The sequence below is a fragment of the Anguilla rostrata genome, chromosome 1 (assembly GCF_018555375.3).
Source record: "Anguilla rostrata isolate EN2019 chromosome 1, ASM1855537v3, whole genome shotgun sequence".
Taxonomy (NCBI): Eukaryota; Metazoa; Chordata; class Actinopteri; order Anguilliformes; family Anguillidae; genus Anguilla; species Anguilla rostrata.
In genome coordinates, this window is record NC_057933.1 from 1,511,165 (window position 1) to 1,531,416 (window position 20,252).

The window sequence follows — 20,252 nt, forward strand, 5'->3', positions numbered from 1 at the left end:
CTCTCCTCCCGACAGTGTTGGGGAACGTTTAACAGCGGGCACATAGCGCCCCCATGTGCCAATTTTGAGCAACGACGCAAACCGCAACCAATTTTCTGTAAACTCAAAATTCATCTCGCCGCCCGGACCGACTGAAATCATCTCAGATCGTCTGAGAGGCTGTGTGTTTAAATACGTATACTATTATTGACAACCCCAAATGCACAGAAGCAAATATAAGTTTATCCCTACCGAAACAATAGGTCTGGAATGTTAGAAGAATATACTGTTTTTGCAAATTTGTGTGGTTCTGGTGATAAACAGAAAATACAATTCGCCACCGAGGTGTAGAGAGCTTAGCACAGATAGTGGAAATCAAAAAGAGGAAGGGAATCCACTAGGGCAGGGCTGGGGGTGACATCGGGTACCCTGACACATACACCCCCCTCCTCCCAAGAGACCAACCCTGATAAATAAATCTCCACTGTATGACCAGAGATATGTGTGTGTGTGTGTGCATGTGAGTGTGTGTGTGTGTGTGCGCGCTTGTTCATGGGCATGTGTGTATAGGGGTTTGAATGGGGGTGGAGATGTGTGTGGGTGTGCGTGTGTGTGCATGTATGTGTGTGTGAGGGTGGAGACGTGTGTGTGTGCGTGTATGAGGGTGGAGGTGTGTGTGTGTGTGTATGAGGGTGGAGATGAGGGTGCGTGTGTGTGTATGAGGGTGGAGATGTGTGGGTGTGTGTGTGATGGGTGGGATGTGGTGTGTGTGTGTGTGTGTATGAGGGTGGAGATGAGGGTGCGTGTGTGTGTATGAGGGTGGAGATGTGGGTGTGTGTGTGTGTATGAGGGTGGAGATGAGGGTGTGTGTGTGCGTGTGTGTGTATGAGGGTGGAGATGTGGGTGTGTGTGTGCGTGTGTGTGTGTATGAGGGTGGAGATGTGGGTGTGTGTGTGCGTGTGTGTATGAGGGTGGAGATGTAGGTGTGTGTGTGTGTGTGTGTATGAGGGTGGAGATGTGGGTGTGTGTGTGCGTGTGTGTATGAGGGTGGAGATGTGTGTGTGTGTGTGTGTGTATGAGGGTGGAGATGTGGGTGCGTGTGTGTGTGTATGAGGGTGGAGATGTGTGTGTGTGTGTGTGTGTATGAGGGTGGAGATGTGGGTGTGTGTGTGTGTGTATGAGGGTGGAGATGTGTGTGTGTGTGTGTATGAGGGTGGAGATGTGGGTGTGTGTGTGTGTGTGTATGAGGGTGGAGATGTGTGGGTGTGTGTGTATGAGGGTGGAGATGTGGGTGTGTGTGTGTGTATGAGAGTGGAGATGTGGGTGTGTGTGTGTGTGCGTGTATGAGGGTGGAGATGTGGGTGTGTGTGTGTGTATGAGAGTGGAGATGTGGGTGTGTGTGTGTGTGTGTGTATGAGGGTGGAGATGTGGTGTGTGTGTGTGTGTGTATGAGAGTGGAGATGTGGGTGTGTGTGTGTGTGTGTGTGTATGAGAGTGGAGATGTGGGTGTGTGTGTGTGTGTGTGTATGAGAGTGGAGATGTGTGTGTGTGTGTGTGTGTGTGTGTATGAGAGTGGAGATGTGGTGTGTGTGTGTGTGTGTGTGTATGAGGGTGGAGATGTGGGTGTGTGTGTGTGTGTGTGTGTATGAGAGTGGAGATGTGGGTGTGTGTGTGTGTGTGTGTGTATGAGAGTGGAGATGTGGGTGGTGTGTGTGTGTGTGTGTATGAGAGTGGAGATGTGGTGTGTGTGTGTGTGTGTGTGTATGAGGGTGGAGATGTGGGGTGTGTGTGTGTGTGTGTGTATGAGGGTGGAGATGTGGTGTGTGTGTGTGTGTGTATGAGGGTGGAGATGTGGGGTGTGTGTGTGTGTGTGTGTATGAGGGTGGAGATGTGGGTGTGTGTGTGTGTGTGGTATGAGAGTGGAGATGTGGTGTGTGTGTGTGTGTGTGTATGAGAGTGGAGATGTGGGTGTGTGTGTGTGTGTGTGTATGAGAGTGGAGATGTGTGGGTGTGTGTGTATGAGGGTAGAGATGTGTGTGGGTGTGTGTGTATGAGGGTGGAGATGTGTGTGTGCGTCAGACGTCACACAGACGCACGGCGGCCCGGCCCTCGCTCAGAGAGGACCAGGGCCCCAGCAGGCTGTAGATTCAGCCCCTACCCTAACCCTAACCCTAACCCCAACCTCTACCCTGGGTCAGCCTGGGCACCCTGACTGGAAGGAGTGCTTCAGCTGGGGGGTCTGGGGACTGAGCTGCTGTCCTCGGCACTGGAGTACCCCATAACCCCACGTGCTGTTGCGTAACAGAAGAGGAACTACTTTTCCATGATATTGATGATGATATCGATGGTAGATGACTATTAATTGAGTTTGTAGACAAAGATAGTTTCCCTTTGACTTTGAAGTATGGGCTTGCATGTAACCATTGGGATTGTCTTGGGTCTTATATGAAAATTATTTTTTTTTTTTAAATAAAGCTTTGATCCTTGCTAGTCCCATAGAAATGAATTGATTTTAAAAAGCTCAGTATGGAGAGTATGTGTGCGACTACACAGGACTCCAGCGAATAGCACCAGGTGTGCTTAACAAGAACGATGATAAACTGCCTCCCTTCATCCTGCCACTGCAAGAAATTAACTATGCCAAATTTCTGAGATGTTCTGTTTCCATGACATTTTCTCCACCAGCAAACACAAATGCGTAAATAGAAGTGTGTGGGGCATTGGCTAGTTTATTGTATTTTCAAGGTAAAAATTCTGCATAGTATGCCTTTAAGGTTAGGTTAGCAGCTGCGGTAGTTGATTTAAGGTTACGTTAGATGAATATCCCGTTTTAAACACAACGTCCAACTCTGCAAGACACTTTAAAAGCCCGTCGGAGTAAACATCATTAACTATGAGCTTCATTCAGTTTCTAAGCTTGATAGAAGAGAGAAAACCTGATGGAAATGCCAAACCTAAAAAAACACACTTAACATTCAGGTGTTGTGTTATACCTGAACAGGCGGAAGTTGAGGTGCAGATTTATCATTCAATCCTTAGGTGGTGGAATGGGGCCAATCCTGAGCTAGTGCCAGATTTAAATTTTAATTTGATGAAGGGCTCAAACTCCAATGCAGGAGGCCCGCAGTCTCTGCTGGTGTTTATGGTTTCCTTTCAATGAACAGCTAATCTAGGGCTTGGAAACGAGGTGTGCCGGCTCCTTAGCCAATCAGTGACTAGCATTCAGTGCTGAGGTGCAGGAACACATCAGAAGCCAGCCGACACCGTGGCCCTCCAGGACAGGAGTCTGAGTTTCATCCAAAAACACACAACTGGCGGGACCCATTTCCCCAAGGCTCTCGTCGTAGAATCCCAAACACTGATTGGTTGCTTTTTCAGCCAATGGGCCACAGGGAACCATGTGGGTCATCAATCAGGTGCATGCCGGGGATGGAGGAGGGATCAGCTAACTTCTGCAATGGTGAACATGTGGAACAGCCAACACGGCCACAGGTACTTCTGCAATGGTGAACATGTGGAACAGCCAACACGGCCACAGGTACTTCTGCAATGGTGAACATGTGGAACAGCCAACATGGCCACAGGTACTTCAGAGGGAATGTAACATTAGACATGGGATACTGAGTAAATACAAAACACATTTTTGTAAAAGAAAATTTGTAAAAACAAATGTATCAATAGCCCATAACACCCTTGTGAAAAGTCTGCCTCCTTAATTACTCAATCAACCAGTTAGCCCAATTTAATTGATAATTATATTTAGCTGATTGAACACAGCCAGGCTTGATTTCAGCCAGCCCTGTTGAATCTAAACCTCACTCTTATTGAATCTTACCATCAGAGTGAAGTAGTCACCACAAAGTTTTTATAAGCACGCGATGCCACAATCAAAGGGAATTCCAGAAGAGATGAGAAACAAATTGTGAAATATATCAGTCTGTAAAGGGTTAAAAAGCCATTTCTAAGGCTCTGGGACTTGCAGTGAGAGCCATAAAGGGAGAGCACTTGGAACAGAGATGAATCTTCCCAGGAGTGGCCGGCCTGCCAAAATATCTCCAAGGACAGCTCATCCAGGAATTCACAAACAGGGAGGCTCCTGTAGACACAGGGAGAGCATGCAGGCTTCACACACTGGGGCCCAGGCTGGGATTCCAGCTCAGGACCGTCCTTCACAGACCAGGGAAATGATCACAGCCTGCTTTTTACTCACAAGGCCTTGTTATGGAAGCTTCCATTTTATCTTTCATCACTACTGCAGTTCAGAGAGACAGGCTGCAGTTCAGAGAGACAGGCTGCAGTTCAGAGAGACAGGCTGCAGTTCAGAGAGACAGGCTGCAGTTCAGAGAGACAGGCTGCCGTTTTCATCCAGGGAGCAGACAGGCTGCCATCTTCAGAGAGAGGACAGACTGCAGTTCCTCAGCAGGAGACAGTGCTGCCGTTCACAGAGACAGGCTGCAGTTCAGAGACATTTTTCATATTGTTTTTATATTTTAAAATTACATGATGGTATGTTATATTAAAAACTACACAGTTATATATTTCTTGTATTTCACACCTTTTTTTGATACCCTGTGTTATTTACTGCAATATTTTGTTCACAGGGTGAACATGCAAAAGAGAACTTGGTTCTGATTGTCCTACCCTGTTTAAATAAAGGTGTTGAAATACAGTGTTTCACAGTAAGAGCATCAGACCTACAGTCCAACATGGTGGTGTTGGTGTGGTGGTGTGGGGAACGCACCCTGGAAGGGTCACTAAACGCAGGCATCAAATGCAGCGTGGAGGTATTCCAGGACGAGCAAAGTGGACCCTCTTATGAAGCAACCTTAGTGTCGCTGCATCAGGATCACACTGCAGCAAACTGCTTGGCCAGACTGGAGCACTGAGGAGCTGGCGCCCTCACCTGGCGAAAACTGGCCATTACACAACACAACGGAAAACAATCAAGCCGGAGATGCAAAGTCCAACACAGCGGAAAAAAGATCCAAAAACATTAGAATTAGAGGCAACTAATGGATGTTTATCTCCTTTTTAGAACGCATGAGGTAAACACAAAGTAATGCAGTTCAAGAAATTATTTCTCTTCCATTAATTTGATTGTTAGACGGGGGGGGGGGAGGGGGGGGGTTCGGGGCTGGGGACGGTGGGCAGCGAATATCATCTGGTTCCGGTCCGCATTCTCTGCCAAGCTGGAGGACCACAGTTTGGACGGGCATAGAAAGCAGCTTAGCAACAGAAACTAGGTGTACCAGAGAGGAGTGCCACCATTTACAGAGCACATTGGTAATGTTAAAAAAAAGAACAACACTGCCAGTTATTGGTGGATATTCTCTAGCTAAACGTATGTCTGGGTTGTCTTACAGCCTGTGGTTTCAGTGTTTTTTCCATCCTATCTATTTTATTATCCCTGGTTTTGATGGGCTACCGGCCACTTAGCCCCAGTGCATTGTGGGTATGTGATTCATTGAGGAGGACCGACCTCCCCCTCTCTGGGTGCACTGGGCTGAGGGAGCAGAAAGCTGCCTGAAGCAGTACCCAGGAATGGCCAGCAGGTGGCACTCTTTGTGCACTTCAGTAGGTAGCTCTGCCTGAGAGAGTCTGAAAAGCTAAAGGTAACATTTGAAGCAATGCCTGCGCAGTACTGCGCATATGGAGGGTGGTAAATGAATAGATCAGATCGGCTCATCAGTGTGCACACCACTGTGTTCACTTGGTCAATATTTAATGGCTGTTTGGCTAATAATGTTTGTGTAAAACACTATGGAACTAAAACCTGTCTAATGTGATAAGGTAACAATTAATTTGTTTTTCCCATTTCAAAAAAGCAAAAACTGCCTTTTTGCTGTAACAATAATCCCAACTGTGTGTATGTGTGTGCATGTGTTTGTGTGTGTGTTTGTGTGTGTGTGTATCTATGTGTGCGTGTGTTTGTGTGTGTGTAATGTATGGTGATTGTGTGTGTGTGTTTGTGTTTTTGTGATGTTGTGAATGTGTGTGTGTGTTTGTAGTGTGTATGTGTTTGTAGTATGTATGAATCACAGCCATCAACTTAACACTGCTGGCCTCTTTAAGATAGAGCCGATCACAGTTTAAAGCCTGGGGGAGGGGGCAGGTCAGACGGGGTAACTGGAGACTAGGTAGAGAAATGTAACTTTTCTAATGTTTGCATGTTCTCCCCGTGTCTGCGTGGGTTCTCGACCCAGTTTCTCAAGACATGCCGGTAATCAGACTATCCAGGTATGAGTGTGTGAGTGAACGGGTGTGTGCTCTGCAATGGACTGAGTGAGTGGGTGTGTTCCTGCCTGTCACCCAATGCATGCTGGGATAGGCTCCAGCAGCCCCGCGACCCTGCCCAGGATAAGCGGAGCAGGTCTGAATTATGTAATTATAATTTTAATATTAAAGGAAAGAATGCAGAGCTCACTTCCCAGATGGTGGCCTTGTCGTGCCGAAGGGCTTGCCAGGTTGGTGACCCCAGAGCTATGTCATGGGGCTTATAGAAAAGCTGTTATGTTACATTGAAGCGTGTAGGAACTGTCCTGAAGCCATCTTCTGTGACTTAATTGAATTTATTTGTGAACAGAAAGCCACAGCATGGACTATTGATTACAGTATAATGCAGGGTGATCCTTGCCCTCTACTATAACCGTAATTCAGTGCTGTTATTTGTTTAATCGTTATTGTAATTTACTCAACGGTTAATATCAAACTGTCATGTTAGAGGTCTGCTGCGATTTCCCAGCATCGAACTTGCACAATACTTCTCTTGCATAACACACGTGGATGTGTTTGCAAAGCTCTACGTTAGGAATATTTCAGAAATTATTGATGAACTCATTTCCAGCTTGAAACTTTTGAACGCTGCCAACATTTTATTGAACATTAGTGCTTATTTATCAGAGAAAAATGTAACAAAGCTGAATATCCACACCACAGATGTTTTTTTTAATGTTTAGAAACTGCATGTGTGTTAACCTGTGATCTTCACATTGAATTAATTTGTTGAAAACCTTTGTTTGTTAAATGTATATGTTGTTTTAAAGGTCTCATCAGTGGTGGTGCAAACTATCTGAATATCTACGCTAAGTTCGCTGCAGGCATTACCTTCATAATGCTTAGCATTGGAAGACAAGGCTTTTAAATGTAAAACTTACTCCATTAAATTGTGTGAGTCAATTTCAGTGTTAAATAAGTTTTTTGTTTTTTTTAAGAACCGACTCACATTTCCATTTTCATCAGAATATTTTCTTCATGAATGAATATGACTTTGAACAAATATTTCTTTTCCAGGATGAAGGTGAAAATGATCATATTATATTTTCAAATCTTGGCCATTTCAATGCTCAAGTCAGACTCAGCTCAAGTTCCTGACAGAAAAATACAAGGTACACACCACCCCATGGGCATGCACTGCCATAGAAACCACCTGTGCCTGAAAGTCTGCAGGAGGGCGAGAACCTGAATCTTTCCCCTTCACATCACAGGTATTTAGCAGATGCTCTTATCCAGAGCGACTTACACAACTTAAAAACATTTTTTAATGCTGGCTGGATATATATTAAAGCAAAGCAGGTTAAGTACCTTGCTCAGACCGTTAGGTTAGGACGAACACCTTACCCATCACACTCCACTGCCACCCTGGATCAGTTATTTAACAATGATGTTTTGAGAGAGAGGGAAAGAAAATGTTATTTTGAAATGTGGACCAACAATAAGGCAGTCTGCTGTGGTTCATTTGATCATTTAAGTGAATATAAGTGCAGTTCAGTTCAGAAACCTCTGGCAGTGATATAATTACACTGTGCCAGTGGAAACAGGTGGAGGGAGCGGGGTTGGGGGGTGGGGGGTTTGAGATAGGAGAATTTGGGCAGGTTGAAAGCTAGTGTGAACTGCATGAGCCGAAGAGACTGAAGAACAGAGCCTTATATTCAGAAATAGAACAAAACATAGTTTTTTCCTCTCTTGGTTTGAAATGCTGGGTTGTGTTCATAATGTCGGTCTCACCTGTGCAATATCCTCTGTCTATTCAGGGCGGTGCAGGTAAGTGTGCACTACTCTTTTAGAGAGAGAGAGCTGCCAGCAGCCATCTCTGATTAACACTGCAGTTCTCCAGTTACACTGCGCAGTACAGACCAGACTACAAACCTGTCTGAGGCGAAATACCCAGACGAACCAGTAGTCCCCTTCTGTATGTGCAGTAAAAATACAGTTAATATATAATATAATATATTAAATACAGTTTCCCCGCCAGGAATAGGGTTACCTGGAGCCAGGCCCGGGGGTGGCAAGTACCTGGAGGTCGGGTAGCCCATGCACGTCGGCTGGGTTCAGCCCAAAAATGTCCACGTGGGATCATCACATGGACCTGCCACCTGCAAGGCTCAGGGTAGGGGTAAGGTTCAAGGTAAGCCACCCCCCCCCACTGCTCTTCACACTGATGACCCATGACTGTTTACCTCCAATAACATTATCATGTTTGCTGATGTATCAACAGTGGTGGGCTTTATCACCAACAGTAAGTCAGCAAACAGAGAGCTGGCAGAGCAGCTAGCAGCCTGGTGTGCTGAGTGTTTTGAAGAGAGTTGTGCAAGGACATCCGCTGTTTCCCACATTTATATTGTCTATCTGGGCATTCATAAAAATATTCTTTCACCACTCAAAAATCGTACTCCATCATAGCAACAAGATAAACCCGACTATAGTCTAAGATATGCCTATACAGCATTGAAAATGATGCTGACTGAATAACGAAATAAACGAGAAAAAGTTTTAAAAATGATACCATGTCATTCTACAGTCAATATCTGGGACTAAATATTGAATAAATATACAACCTTCCCATTGGTTTACGCGTAGAGATGTTCCTTTTGAGACTGAGTGGTCATATATTGTCTTGGACAATCCAGTTGTGAAATATAGTAAAATGGCATGATACAGACAGCGAAAGGTTCTAGTCTCTCCTGCTGCCATTATGCCAACCATGGTGCACCTGCAAGAGAGAACAGAATAGAGTTTATATGAGACTCATCGATTATGGCCTTCTTTTAAAATAATATCCATCCTAATCCTGAATAATATGGTGCTCTGTACCCCAGTTACTGTCGCTACTGTGTGACGGGGGTTGGGATGGAAATTGAAAGGTTTAGTCAGTGTTGGCAGGTCTGTAGTCTGGTCTGTGCTGCGCAGTGTAACTGGAGGACTGCAGTGTTAAACAGAGATGGCTGCTGGCAGCTGTCACAGGTGGTTTCCATGGCAGTGCATGTGCATGGGTCACATTTAGTCCGAGCTTCAGTGTCTAACCCAGTATTCACACAGCGAGAAACTTGGTGGGCCAGTTAGTTGCTGGATGACCGTTCTTTTCTATGAAGCTGAGTGTTATGCATTTAGATCTGTATGCAGGGTGAACGGCCTGCCACACAGAAGATGTACCATCGCTCACATGACCATAGGCAAGCCAGTGCCCCTCTCTCAACAGAGTATTCTTGTTCAGCTGGTGGAAGTGTGAATGTGCAAAAGCCATCAGGGGCTTTTCCCCTCATTACATTACAGATGCTTAGAACTTATCCAGAGCGTACTCAATTTATATTTACCCATTTATACAGCTGGATATTTTACTGAAGCAAATCAGGTTAAGCACGGTACAATGGAGTCAACAACAGTCTGTAGGCTCAGTCATTTCTATCAGATCAAATCCACACTGAGGAGCCATCGGCAGGAGGAGATGGTTACGCGGCTAATGCTAATCTCAAGATCAACGGGAACTTATGAGACATTCAGTTACAAGTCAACAACTGCCAACAACCACACCATGATGTATAGCTGCACATGAAAAGACACAGCCTGTGTTTGAATATCATAACCCTAATTTAGCGAAGAGCTGAGTCTTCAGTATGTTTGGAAAGATTCATGTGGGCAGGGTTCATGTTGTCCTGATTGCAGTGGAAGCTCATCCCACACCTGTGTGGCCAGAACAGACAGGAGACCATCCGTTGAGCAAGCACTCCCATTTAGGGATATTTAAGAGCGCCATCCCAAACACATCCATTCCAACTGACTAGTCAACAATTATCTACAAAGATCCACGGTGAAAACCTGCAACCTTACGGACGGGTAAGATTACCATTTAGACCTACCTGCAGATCAACTTGCAAAACTCTACATTAGCAATCTTTCAAAAATTATTGATGAACTCATTTCCAGCTTCAAACTTTGGAAAGCTGGCAGACATTTTATTGAACTTTTGTGCTTATTTTTATGAGAAAAATGTAATGAAGCTGAGAATCCATCTCACAAATGTTTCCTGTGTTTATAAACTGCATGTGAGTTAACTTGTGATCTTGACATTGAATTTATTCGATTCATCATAATATTTTCTCAATGAACAAATATGACTTTTAACAAATATTAATGAATAATTGCATCTTTTCCAGGATGAAGGTGAAAATGATTATGTTACTTTTTCAAATCTTGGCCATTTCAACCCTCAAGCAAGGTTCAGCTGACGTTCCTGACGGATACGTAGAAGGTACACTCCACCCCATGCACACGCACTGCCATGGAAACCACCTGTGCCTGAAATGTTGTGTCAAATGTACAGACGAAAGAGGACGAGAACTTCAACCTTTATCCTTTAACATCTACTTGGATCTGTGATTTGACAATAAGGTTTTGAAAGTGAGAGAGAAAACGTTATTTGGAAATGTGGACCAGCAACAATTTTTTCAGTTGTGGTTCATTTGATCATTTAAGTGAATATAAGTGCAATAGAGTTTAGAAACCTCTGGTAGTGACATATTTACACTGTGCCAGTTGAAGCAGGTGGAGGAAGTGCGAGGGTGGGGGGGGGGGGAGGGGGGTGCTGCTGTGGCGATCTGCATGAGCTGAAGGGGCTGTAGAGAGTGCTGTGGAGTCTGACCAGCAGGGGGTGCAGTAGTCCAGTCTAGAGGTCTACTGCTCCTGCTGAAACTCCTGATAAGTGCACAGTAATTGAACCAGGGTGCTGATGAGTGACAGCATTTTTTAAAAAGCCATGCTGTATCAGTTGTGATAATCTCCCCCTCCCCCACAGAGAATGTGGCTATACGAGGAAGGCCACTCAGTCAGCACAACTGCGGGGGGAACATGCTGCTTTATCCATGCAAGCAATGCCATTGATGGAAACCGAGATTCTAATTTCTACCATGGATCCTGCACCCACTCCTCGGGAGAGGCCAACCCTGGTGGAGGGTGGACCTGAAGCAGGTGTACAATCACTCCGTCACCATCACCAACAGAGGGGACTGCTGTGGAGAAAGGATCAGTGGAGCTCAGATCCTCATCGGCAAACACCTGAAGGACAACGGAATCAATAATCCACAGTCAGTACTGATCTCTACAGTGTAGAGCCTTATATTCAGAAATAGAACAAAAAATAGTTTTCCTCTCTTGTTTTAAACACCGGGTTGTGTTCATAATGTCAGTCTCACCTGTGCAACATCCTCTGTCTATTCAGGGCGGTGCAGGTAAGTGTGCACTACTCCTTTAAAAGAGAGAGCTGCCAGCAGCCGTCTCTGTTTAACACTGCAATCCTCAGTTACACTGCACAGTACAGAAACCAGACTACAGACCTGCCCACACTGACCAATCATTTCCATTTCCACCCCACCACATTGTAAGCTTCCCCCTGAATCAGTAGCTACTATAACTGGGGTACAGAGCACCATATTATTCAGAATTAGGGTGAATATTATTCAGAAAGAAGACCAAAGTCAATGAGCCACTAACCAACTTTATTCTGTTCCTCCTGCAGGTGCAGTGTGATTAGCTCTATGGCAACAGGAGAGACTAAAACCTTTCACTGTCCCCAGCCAATGATTGGACGCTACGTCACAGTGTACCTTCCAACTGCAGAATCCCTTCACCTCTGTGAAGTGGAAGTGAATGTTTATTTCCTGCCCCTTGTTAAGTAGTTTGCAAATTCCTTCGTATTTAAACGTGATTGTTTCTTTACAGTCAGATGCAGTGAATCTGAAATGGGGTAATGAAATAAAATTTTACTCTTTTTGGATTTTGGGATTATGCTGTCAAGAGTCTACAAAAAAAAAACCCTTTTTAAGTTCTGCTTGAGTTCTTTCTGCAAATTGATTTATGACTTCTTTTTTTTTTTTAGCACATCAAATAGACACTCAATTTTCAAATAAACATTTAAGGCATTGACATACATGTTCTCAAGTTCATCTATTGACTGATTTTCTTTGTAAATGCATCAAAAAAATCTCATTTTTAAAGCATTGATGTGTGCTCAGTACACTGCTGGTTGCTCAGGGTAAAGTCATCTTGAATGAAAGTGTTGGGACTTTTTATTCATTTTTCTGTGATACAATATTAAATAACTTTCAAAAAATTCTAGTCAAACTTAAATTAATTTTTGAACAAATAATTTTGTGTTATTTAATGATTGAATACAATAGCAACAGAAAACCAGTTTGATTCCACACCTGCACCTCACCCGCCACAAACTGAGATGAGGTAGTGCTTAAATCATCCTCATAATCACAGATTCCATAGTGTTAGAAAACCAAATCTTGACGGGGTTTTTTCTCACAGTACAGTCAATAAGTGCATAAATATTGATTATACTAATTCAGCAGTGGGAGTCAGTAGTGCAATCGTAGGGAGTAGAAAATGAACGCACTGGAAGACAATTTCAATCTCAGTGATTATGGCAGGTAATGTTTGGTCTAAAGATCTACAATATATTCCAAATAACGTTTTCTCTCTCACTTTCAAAACCTTATTGTCAAATCACAGATCTTAGTAGATGTTAAAGGATAAAGGCTGAAGTTCTCGTCCTCTTTCATCTGTACATTTGACACAACATTTCAGGCACAGGTGGTTTCCATGGCAGTGCGTGTGCATGGGGTGGAGTGTACCTTGCGTGTATCCCTCAGGAATGTCAGCTGAATCTGACTTGAGGGTTGAAATCGCCAAGATTTGAAAAAGTAACATAATCATTTTCACCTTCATCCTGGAAAAGAAGCAATTATTCATTAATATTGTTAAAAGTCATATTTGTTCATTGAGAAAATATTATGATGAATCGGTTCTTAAAAAAAACTTTTTGACATTGAAATTGACTCATACAATTTTATGAAATAAGTTTATATATGACAGCTTTGTTTTCCAATGCTAAGCATTATGAAGGTAATGCCTGCAAGCTAACTTACTGTAGATATTCAGATTGTTTGCACCACAACTGATTCAACTTTTGAAGCAACATATCTATTAAACATCAAAGGTTTTCCACAAATAAATTCAATGTCAAGATTACAAGTTAACTCACATGCAGTTTCTAAACATAGGAAACATTTGTGAGATGGATTCTCAGCTTTATTACATTTTCTCATAAAAATAAGCATTAATGTTCAATAAAATGTCTGCCAGCTTTCCAAAGTTTCAAGCTGGAAATGAGTTCATCAATAATTTTTGAAAGATTGCTAATGTAGAGTTTTGCAAGTTGATCTGCAGGTAGGTCTAAATGGTAATCTTACCTGTCCGTAAGGTTGCAGGTTTTCACCGGTGGATCTTTGGTAGATAATTGTTGACTATTCAGTTGGAATGTGGATGTGTTTAGGATGGTGCCTCTTAAATACCCCTAAATGGGAGTGCTTGCTCAACGTGATGGTCTCCTGTCTGTTCTGGCCACACAGGTGTTGGATGAGCTTCCCACTGCAATCAGGACAACATGAACCCTGCCAACATGAATCAAACATACTGAAGACTCAGCTCTTCGCTAAATTAGGGTTATGATATTCAAACACCAGGCTGTGTCCTTTCATGTGCAGCTATACATCACAGTGTGGAAGTTGGCAGTTGTTGACTTGTAACTGAATGTCTCATAATTTCCCGTTGATCTTGAGATTAGCATTAGCCGCGTAACCATCTCCTCCTGCTGATGGCTCCTCAGTGTGGATTTGATCTGATAGAAATGACTGAGCCTACCAGACTGTTGTTGACTCTATTGTACCCGTGCTTAACCTGATTTGCTTCAGTAAAATATCCAGCTGTATAAATGGATTGACTACGCTCTGGATAAGTTCTAAGCATCTGTAATGTAATGAGGGGAAAAGCCCCTGATGGCTTTTGCACATTCAGCACTTCCACCAGCTGAACAAGAATACTCAGCTGTTGAGAGAGGGGCACTGGCTTGCCTATGGTCATGTGAGCGATGGTACATCTTCTGTGTGGCAGGCCGTTCACCCTGCATACAGATCTAAATGCATAACACTCAGCTTCATAGAAAAAGAACGGTCATCCAGCAACTAACTGGCCCAACAAGTTTCTCGCTGTGTGAATACTGGGTTAGACACTGAAGCTTGGACCAAATGTGACCCAACAACCACATCTGTTATAGCCATTTTCATTTAACATACTGAATTAAGATTTATGTTTTGAGGTATGGCCTTTGATGATTGTTTAATGGTTTTGAATTATACTTATGTTTCATATGCCTAATGCCACGTTTGAGGTGACGTGAGAGGGCAAAGGCTATATGACGTGAGGCACAGTTGTATTTCGGGCTAGCCGATGGAAAATGGGGAGCTTGGTAAAAAACACTTTTGACCACACTCTTCCTTATAAATTCATTTTGTAACCAGTTTTGTTAAGTTTGACTACAAGGACTAATTTACAACCACTTTTCATTCACACTTTGTTGCTGTAAAAGGACAAATAAATTAATTTTTATTTTTCTGCGGGAGAAGTGTGGTAAGTCAGCCATGCTTCTGCGTTTTTCACAGATTCGAACAAATGGTCGGAACACCACCTCTTCCAGTCACATGATGGCTCTTCTTTCAGCCACAGTAGCCAAAACATACACAGCAGTGTGCATGCTGAGATGTAACTTAATATGAACTCAGGAAACACACCTGTGTAGAAGCACCTGCTGCTTTCACTATAGTTAGTATCCATAAATCAACTGCATCCTGATGGATCCTTTTTCACCAGGATGTTTGGATATCTCATGCATGCGTCTGTGAAGATGGACCCGGAAAAATAATATTTGTCTGGATTTGTTGTTGTATTGATGTCTAATGATGGACACTCTCTCTCTCTGTGCAGGATTTTTAGTTTTCACATGAAAATGTGCGTGTCCCAGAACTAAAGAATGGTGCCCAGAATACATACCCCCCAAGGCATGGCGTGTGTCGCGTAGCGACAGCCGTTTGTACACGCTACACGCTAGCTGCTGGCCGCTGATTGGCTGCCCCAAAGTGACACCACAGAAGACCTGAAGCTAAAACATTAAACACATTACAAATCTAAGCTTTTTTCTGCAAAACGTTGTCTCTAACTGGCAATGAAGAACATCAGAACGTGTTGGTGATGTCACACATGCATCACTGTGCACAAGAGCGGCACCATGCTTGTAGTGCTGCCAATTTAGCGACTTTTTCACTTCCCTAGCGACTAAAATATTCTTATCTAGCGACTAGTGACAAATTTGGCAACTTTGGCAATCTCCCCCCACTAACATGGTAGAACCCCCCAACACAGTAGCCCGCCCCCCCCACCGCTAACACGGTAGCACCCCCCCCCCCCCCCCCAGAGTTCTTGTCGGCTGTACAAAGATGCTGCCTCTCCAAGGCAAAGATGCTCATTTATAATCAATAAGTGTAAAACAAACCTACCAATAAACAATTTGTATTGTAACAAAAGTATCTCTTGGCAGAAAACCTATTTTTACCACACCAAGAACATTGTCCTCAAGGGACATTCAGGAAGGACAAAAAGGAGGAGCTGAGTCTTCAGTATGTTTGGGAAGATGGGCAGGGTTTCTGCTGTCCTGACTGCAGTGGGAAGCTCATTCCACACCTGTGTGGCCAGAACAAACAAGAGACCATCACTTTGAGCAGGGACACCCATTTTGGGGTATTTAAGAGGCACCATCCTGGACACATTCATATTCCAACTGACTAGTCAACAATTAACTACCAAAGATCGACCAGTGAAAACGTGCAGCCTTACTGACAGGTAAGATTGCTGTTTAGACCTACCTGCAGATCTACTTGCAAAGCTCTACATTAGCAATCTTTGAAAAATTGATGAACTCATTTCCGACTTATCAAATAATTTATTGAACATTCATACTCCATTTGACTGTTTTTTCATTCGAGAAAATGTAGCCAAGCTAAACATCCACACGACACAGATTTTGTTTTCTATGTTTAGAAACTGCTTGTGGGTTAACCTGTGATCTTCACATTGATTTAATTTATTTGTGAAAACACTTAATGTTCCTTAAAGTTATGTTGCTTCAAAGGACCCATCAGTGGTGGTGCAAACTATCTGAATATCTACGCTAAGTTAGCTAGCAGGCATTACCTTCATAATGCTTAGAGTTGGAAGACAGTGGTGAAATGTCAAACTTTTTTTTTTAAAGAATCGACTGTCAAATTTCCATTATCATAAGAATATTTTCTAAATGAATAAATATTCATTAATAATTGCCTCTTTTCCAGGATGAAGGTCAAAACGATTATGTTACTTTTTCAAATCTTGGGAATTTCAATCCTCAAGTCAGACTCAGCTCATGTTCCTGACAGATACACACAAGGTACACTCCTCCCCATGCACATGCACTGCCATGGAAACCACCTGTGCCTGAAAGTCTGCAGGAGGGCGAGAACCTGAACCTTTCCTCTTCACATCACAGGTATTTAGCAGATGCTCTTATCCAGAGCGACTTACACAACTTAAAAAACATTTTTTTAATGCTGGCTGGATATATACTAAAGCAAAGCAGGTTAAGTACCTTGCTCAGACCGTCAGGTTAGGACCAACACCTTACCCATCACACTCCACTGCCACCCTGGATCAGTTATTTGACAATGATGTTTTGAGAGAGAGGGAAAGAAAATGTTATTTTGAAATATGGACCAACAATAAGGCAAAGTCTTTCTGCTGTGGTTCATTTGATCATTTAAGTGAATATAAGTGCAGTTCAGTTCAGAAACCTCTGGCAGTGATATAATTACACTGTGCCAGTGGAAACAGGTGGAGGGAGCGGGGGTTGGGGGGCGGGGGGGTTTGAGATTGGAGATTGGAGAATTTGGAGAGGTTGAAAGCTAGTGTGAACTGCATGAGCCGAAGAGACTGAAGAACAGAGCCTCATATTCAGAAATAGAACAAAAAATATTTTTTTCCTCTCTTGGTTTGAAATTCCAGGTCGTGTTCATAATGTTGGTCTCACCTGTGCAACATCCTCTGTCTATTCAGGGCGCTGCAGGTAAGTGTGCACTACTCCTTTAGAAAGAGAGAGCTGCCAGCAGCCGTCTCTGTTTAACACTGCAGTTCTCCAGTTACACTGCGCAGTACAGACCAGACTACAAACCTGTCTGAGGCAAAATACCCAGACGAACCAGTAGTCCCCTTCTGTATGTGCAGTAAAAATACAGTTAATATATAATATAATATATTAAATACAGTTTCCCCGCCCGGAATAGGGTTACCTGGAGCCAGGTCCAGAGCCAGGCCCGGGGGTGGCAAGTACCTGGAGGTCGGGTAGCCCACGCACGTCGGCTGGGTTCAGCCCAAAAATGTCCACGTGGGATCATCACATGGACCTGCCACCTGCAAGGCTCAGTGTAGGAGTAAGGTTCAAGGTAAGCCACCCCCCCCCCCCACTGCTCTTCACACTGATGACCCATGACTGTTTACCTCCAATAACATTATCATGTTTGCTGATGTATCAACAGTGGTGGGCTTTATCACCAACAGTAAGTCAGCAAACAGAGAGCTGGCAGAGCAGCTAGCAGCCTGGTGTGCTGAGTGTTTTGAAGAGAGTTGTGCAAGGACATCCGCTGTTTCCCACATTTATATTGTCTATCTGGGCATTCATAAAAATATTCTTTCACCACTCAAAAATCGTACTCCGTCATAGCAACAAGATAAACCCGACTATAGTCCTAAGATATGCCTATACAGCATTGAAAATGATGCTGACTGAATAACGAAATAAACGACAAAAAGTTTTAAAAAATGATACCATGTCATTCTACAGTCAATATCTGGGACTAAATATTGAATAAATATACAACCTTCCCATTGGTTTTACGCGTAGAGATGTTCCTTTTGAGACTGAGTGGTCATATATTGTCTTGGACAATCCAGTTGTGAAATATAGTAAAATGGCATGATACAGACAGCGAAAGGTTCTAGTCTCTCCTGCTGCCATTATGCCAACCATGGTGCACCTGCAAGAGAGAACAGAATAGAGTTTATATGAGACTCATCGATTATGGCCTTCTTTTAAAATAATATCCATCCTAATCCTGAATAATATGGTGCTCTGTACCCCAGTTACTGTCGCTACTGTGTGACGGGGGTTGGGATGGAAATTGAAAGGTTTAGTCAGTGTTGGCAGGTCTGTAGTCTGGTCTGTGCTGCGCAGTGTAACTGGAGGACTGCAGTGTTAAACAGAGATGGCTGCTGGCAGCTGTCACAGGTGGTTTTCATGGCAGTGCATGTGCATGGGTCACATTTAGTCTGAGCTTCAGTGTCTAACCCAGTATTCACACAGCGAGAAACTTGTTGGGCCAGTTAGTTGCTGGATGACCGTTCTTTTTCTATGAAGCTGAGTGTTATGCATTTAGATCTGTATGCAGGGTGAACGGCCTGCCATACAGAAGATGTACCATCGCTCACATGACCATAGGCAAGCCAGTGCCCCTCTCTCAACAGAGTATTCTTGTTCAGCTGGTGGAAGTGCTGAATGTGCAAAAGCCATCAGGGGCTTTTCCCCTCATTACATTACAGATGCTTAGAACTTATCCAGAGCGTACTCAATTTATATTTACCCATTTATACAGCTGGATATTTTACTGAAGCAAATCAGGTTAAGCACGGGTACAATGGAGTCAACAACGGTCTGGTAGGCTAAGTCATTTCTATCAGATCAAATCCACACTGAGGAGCCATCGGCAGGAGGAGATGGTTACGCGGCTAATGCTAATCTCAAGATCAACGGGAACTTATGAGACATTCAGTTACAAGTCAACAACTGCCAACAACCACACCATGATGTATAGCTGCACATGAAAAGACACAGCCTGGTGTTTGAATATCATAACCCTAATTTAGCGAAGAGCTGAGTCTTCAGTATGTTTGGAAAGATTCATGTGGGCAGGGTTCATGTTGTCCTGATTGCAGTGGGAAGCTCATCCCACACCTGTGTGGCCAGAACAGACAGGAGACCATCACGTTGAGCAAGCACTCCCATTTAGGGATATTTAAGAGGCGCCATCCCAAACACATCCACATTCCAACTGACTAGTCAACAATTATCTACCAAAGATCCACCGGTGAAAACCTGCAACCTTACGGACGGGTAAGATTACCATTTAGACCTACCTGCAGATCAACTTGCAAAACTCTACATTAGCAATCTTTCAAAAATTATTGATGAACTCATTTCCAGCTTCAAACTTTGGAAAGCTGGCAGACATTTTATTGAACTTTTGTGCTTATTTTTATGAGAAAAATGTAATGAAGCTGAGAATCCATCTCACAAATGTTTCCTGTGTTTATAAACTGCATGTGAGTTAACTTGTGATCTTGACATTTAATTTATTCGATTCATCATAATATTTTCTCAATGAACAAATATGACTTTTAACAAATATTAATGAATAATTGCTTCTTTTCCAGGATGAAGGTGAACATGATTATGTTACTTTTTCAAATCTTGGCCATTTCAACCCTCAAGCAAGCTTCAGCTCTCGTTCCTGATGGATACGTAGAAGGTACACTCCTCCCCATGCACACGCACTGCCATGGAAACCACCTGTGCCTGAAATGTTGTGTCAAATGTACAGACGAAAGAGGACGAGAACTTCAACCTTTATCCTTTAACATCTACTAAGATCTGTGATTTGACAATAAGGTTTTGAAAGTGAGAGAGAAAATGTTATTTGGAAATGTGGACCAGCAACAATTTTTTCAGTTGTGGTTCATTTGATCATTTAAGTGAATATAAGTGCAGTTCAGTTTAGAAACCTCTGATTACACTGTGCCAGTGGAAGCAGATGGAGGAGTGCGGTGCGGGGATGGGGGTGTGTGGCACGGGGGTGGTTGGGGGGGTGGCAGGGGTGGTTGGGGGCCGGGGATGGGGAGGGGGGGTGGCACGGGGTGGTTGGGGGTGCGGGGGTGCTTGCTGCGGTGTGGTTGGATGAGCTGAAGGGGCTGTAGAGAGTGCTGTAGGAGTCTGACCAGGAGCGAGTTGCAGTAGTCCAGTC

General features: G+C 43.5%; 1 protein-coding gene and 1 pseudogene across 1 annotated transcript in view; both read left to right on the forward strand.

Moving 5' to 3' along the window:
- The first annotated feature begins 10,009 nt into the window (after positions 1 to 10,009).
- Positions 10,010 to 12,180, forward strand: LOC135257817 (fucolectin-4-like; annotated as a pseudogene).
- Positions 12,181 to 19,147: 6,967 nt separating this feature from the next.
- The window catches only part of LOC135239254 (uncharacterized), a 52,423-nt gene continuing 51,318 nt past the window's right edge, over positions 19,148 to 20,252 (forward strand). The window contains exons 1-2 of the mRNA XM_064307793.1: positions 19,148 to 19,345; positions 19,666 to 19,760. Coding sequence (XP_064163863.1) covers positions 19,667 to 19,760 — 94 coding nt within the window. The 5' untranslated portion in view covers positions 19,148 to 19,345; position 19,666. The remainder of the gene's footprint in view (positions 19,346 to 19,665; positions 19,761 to 20,252) is intronic.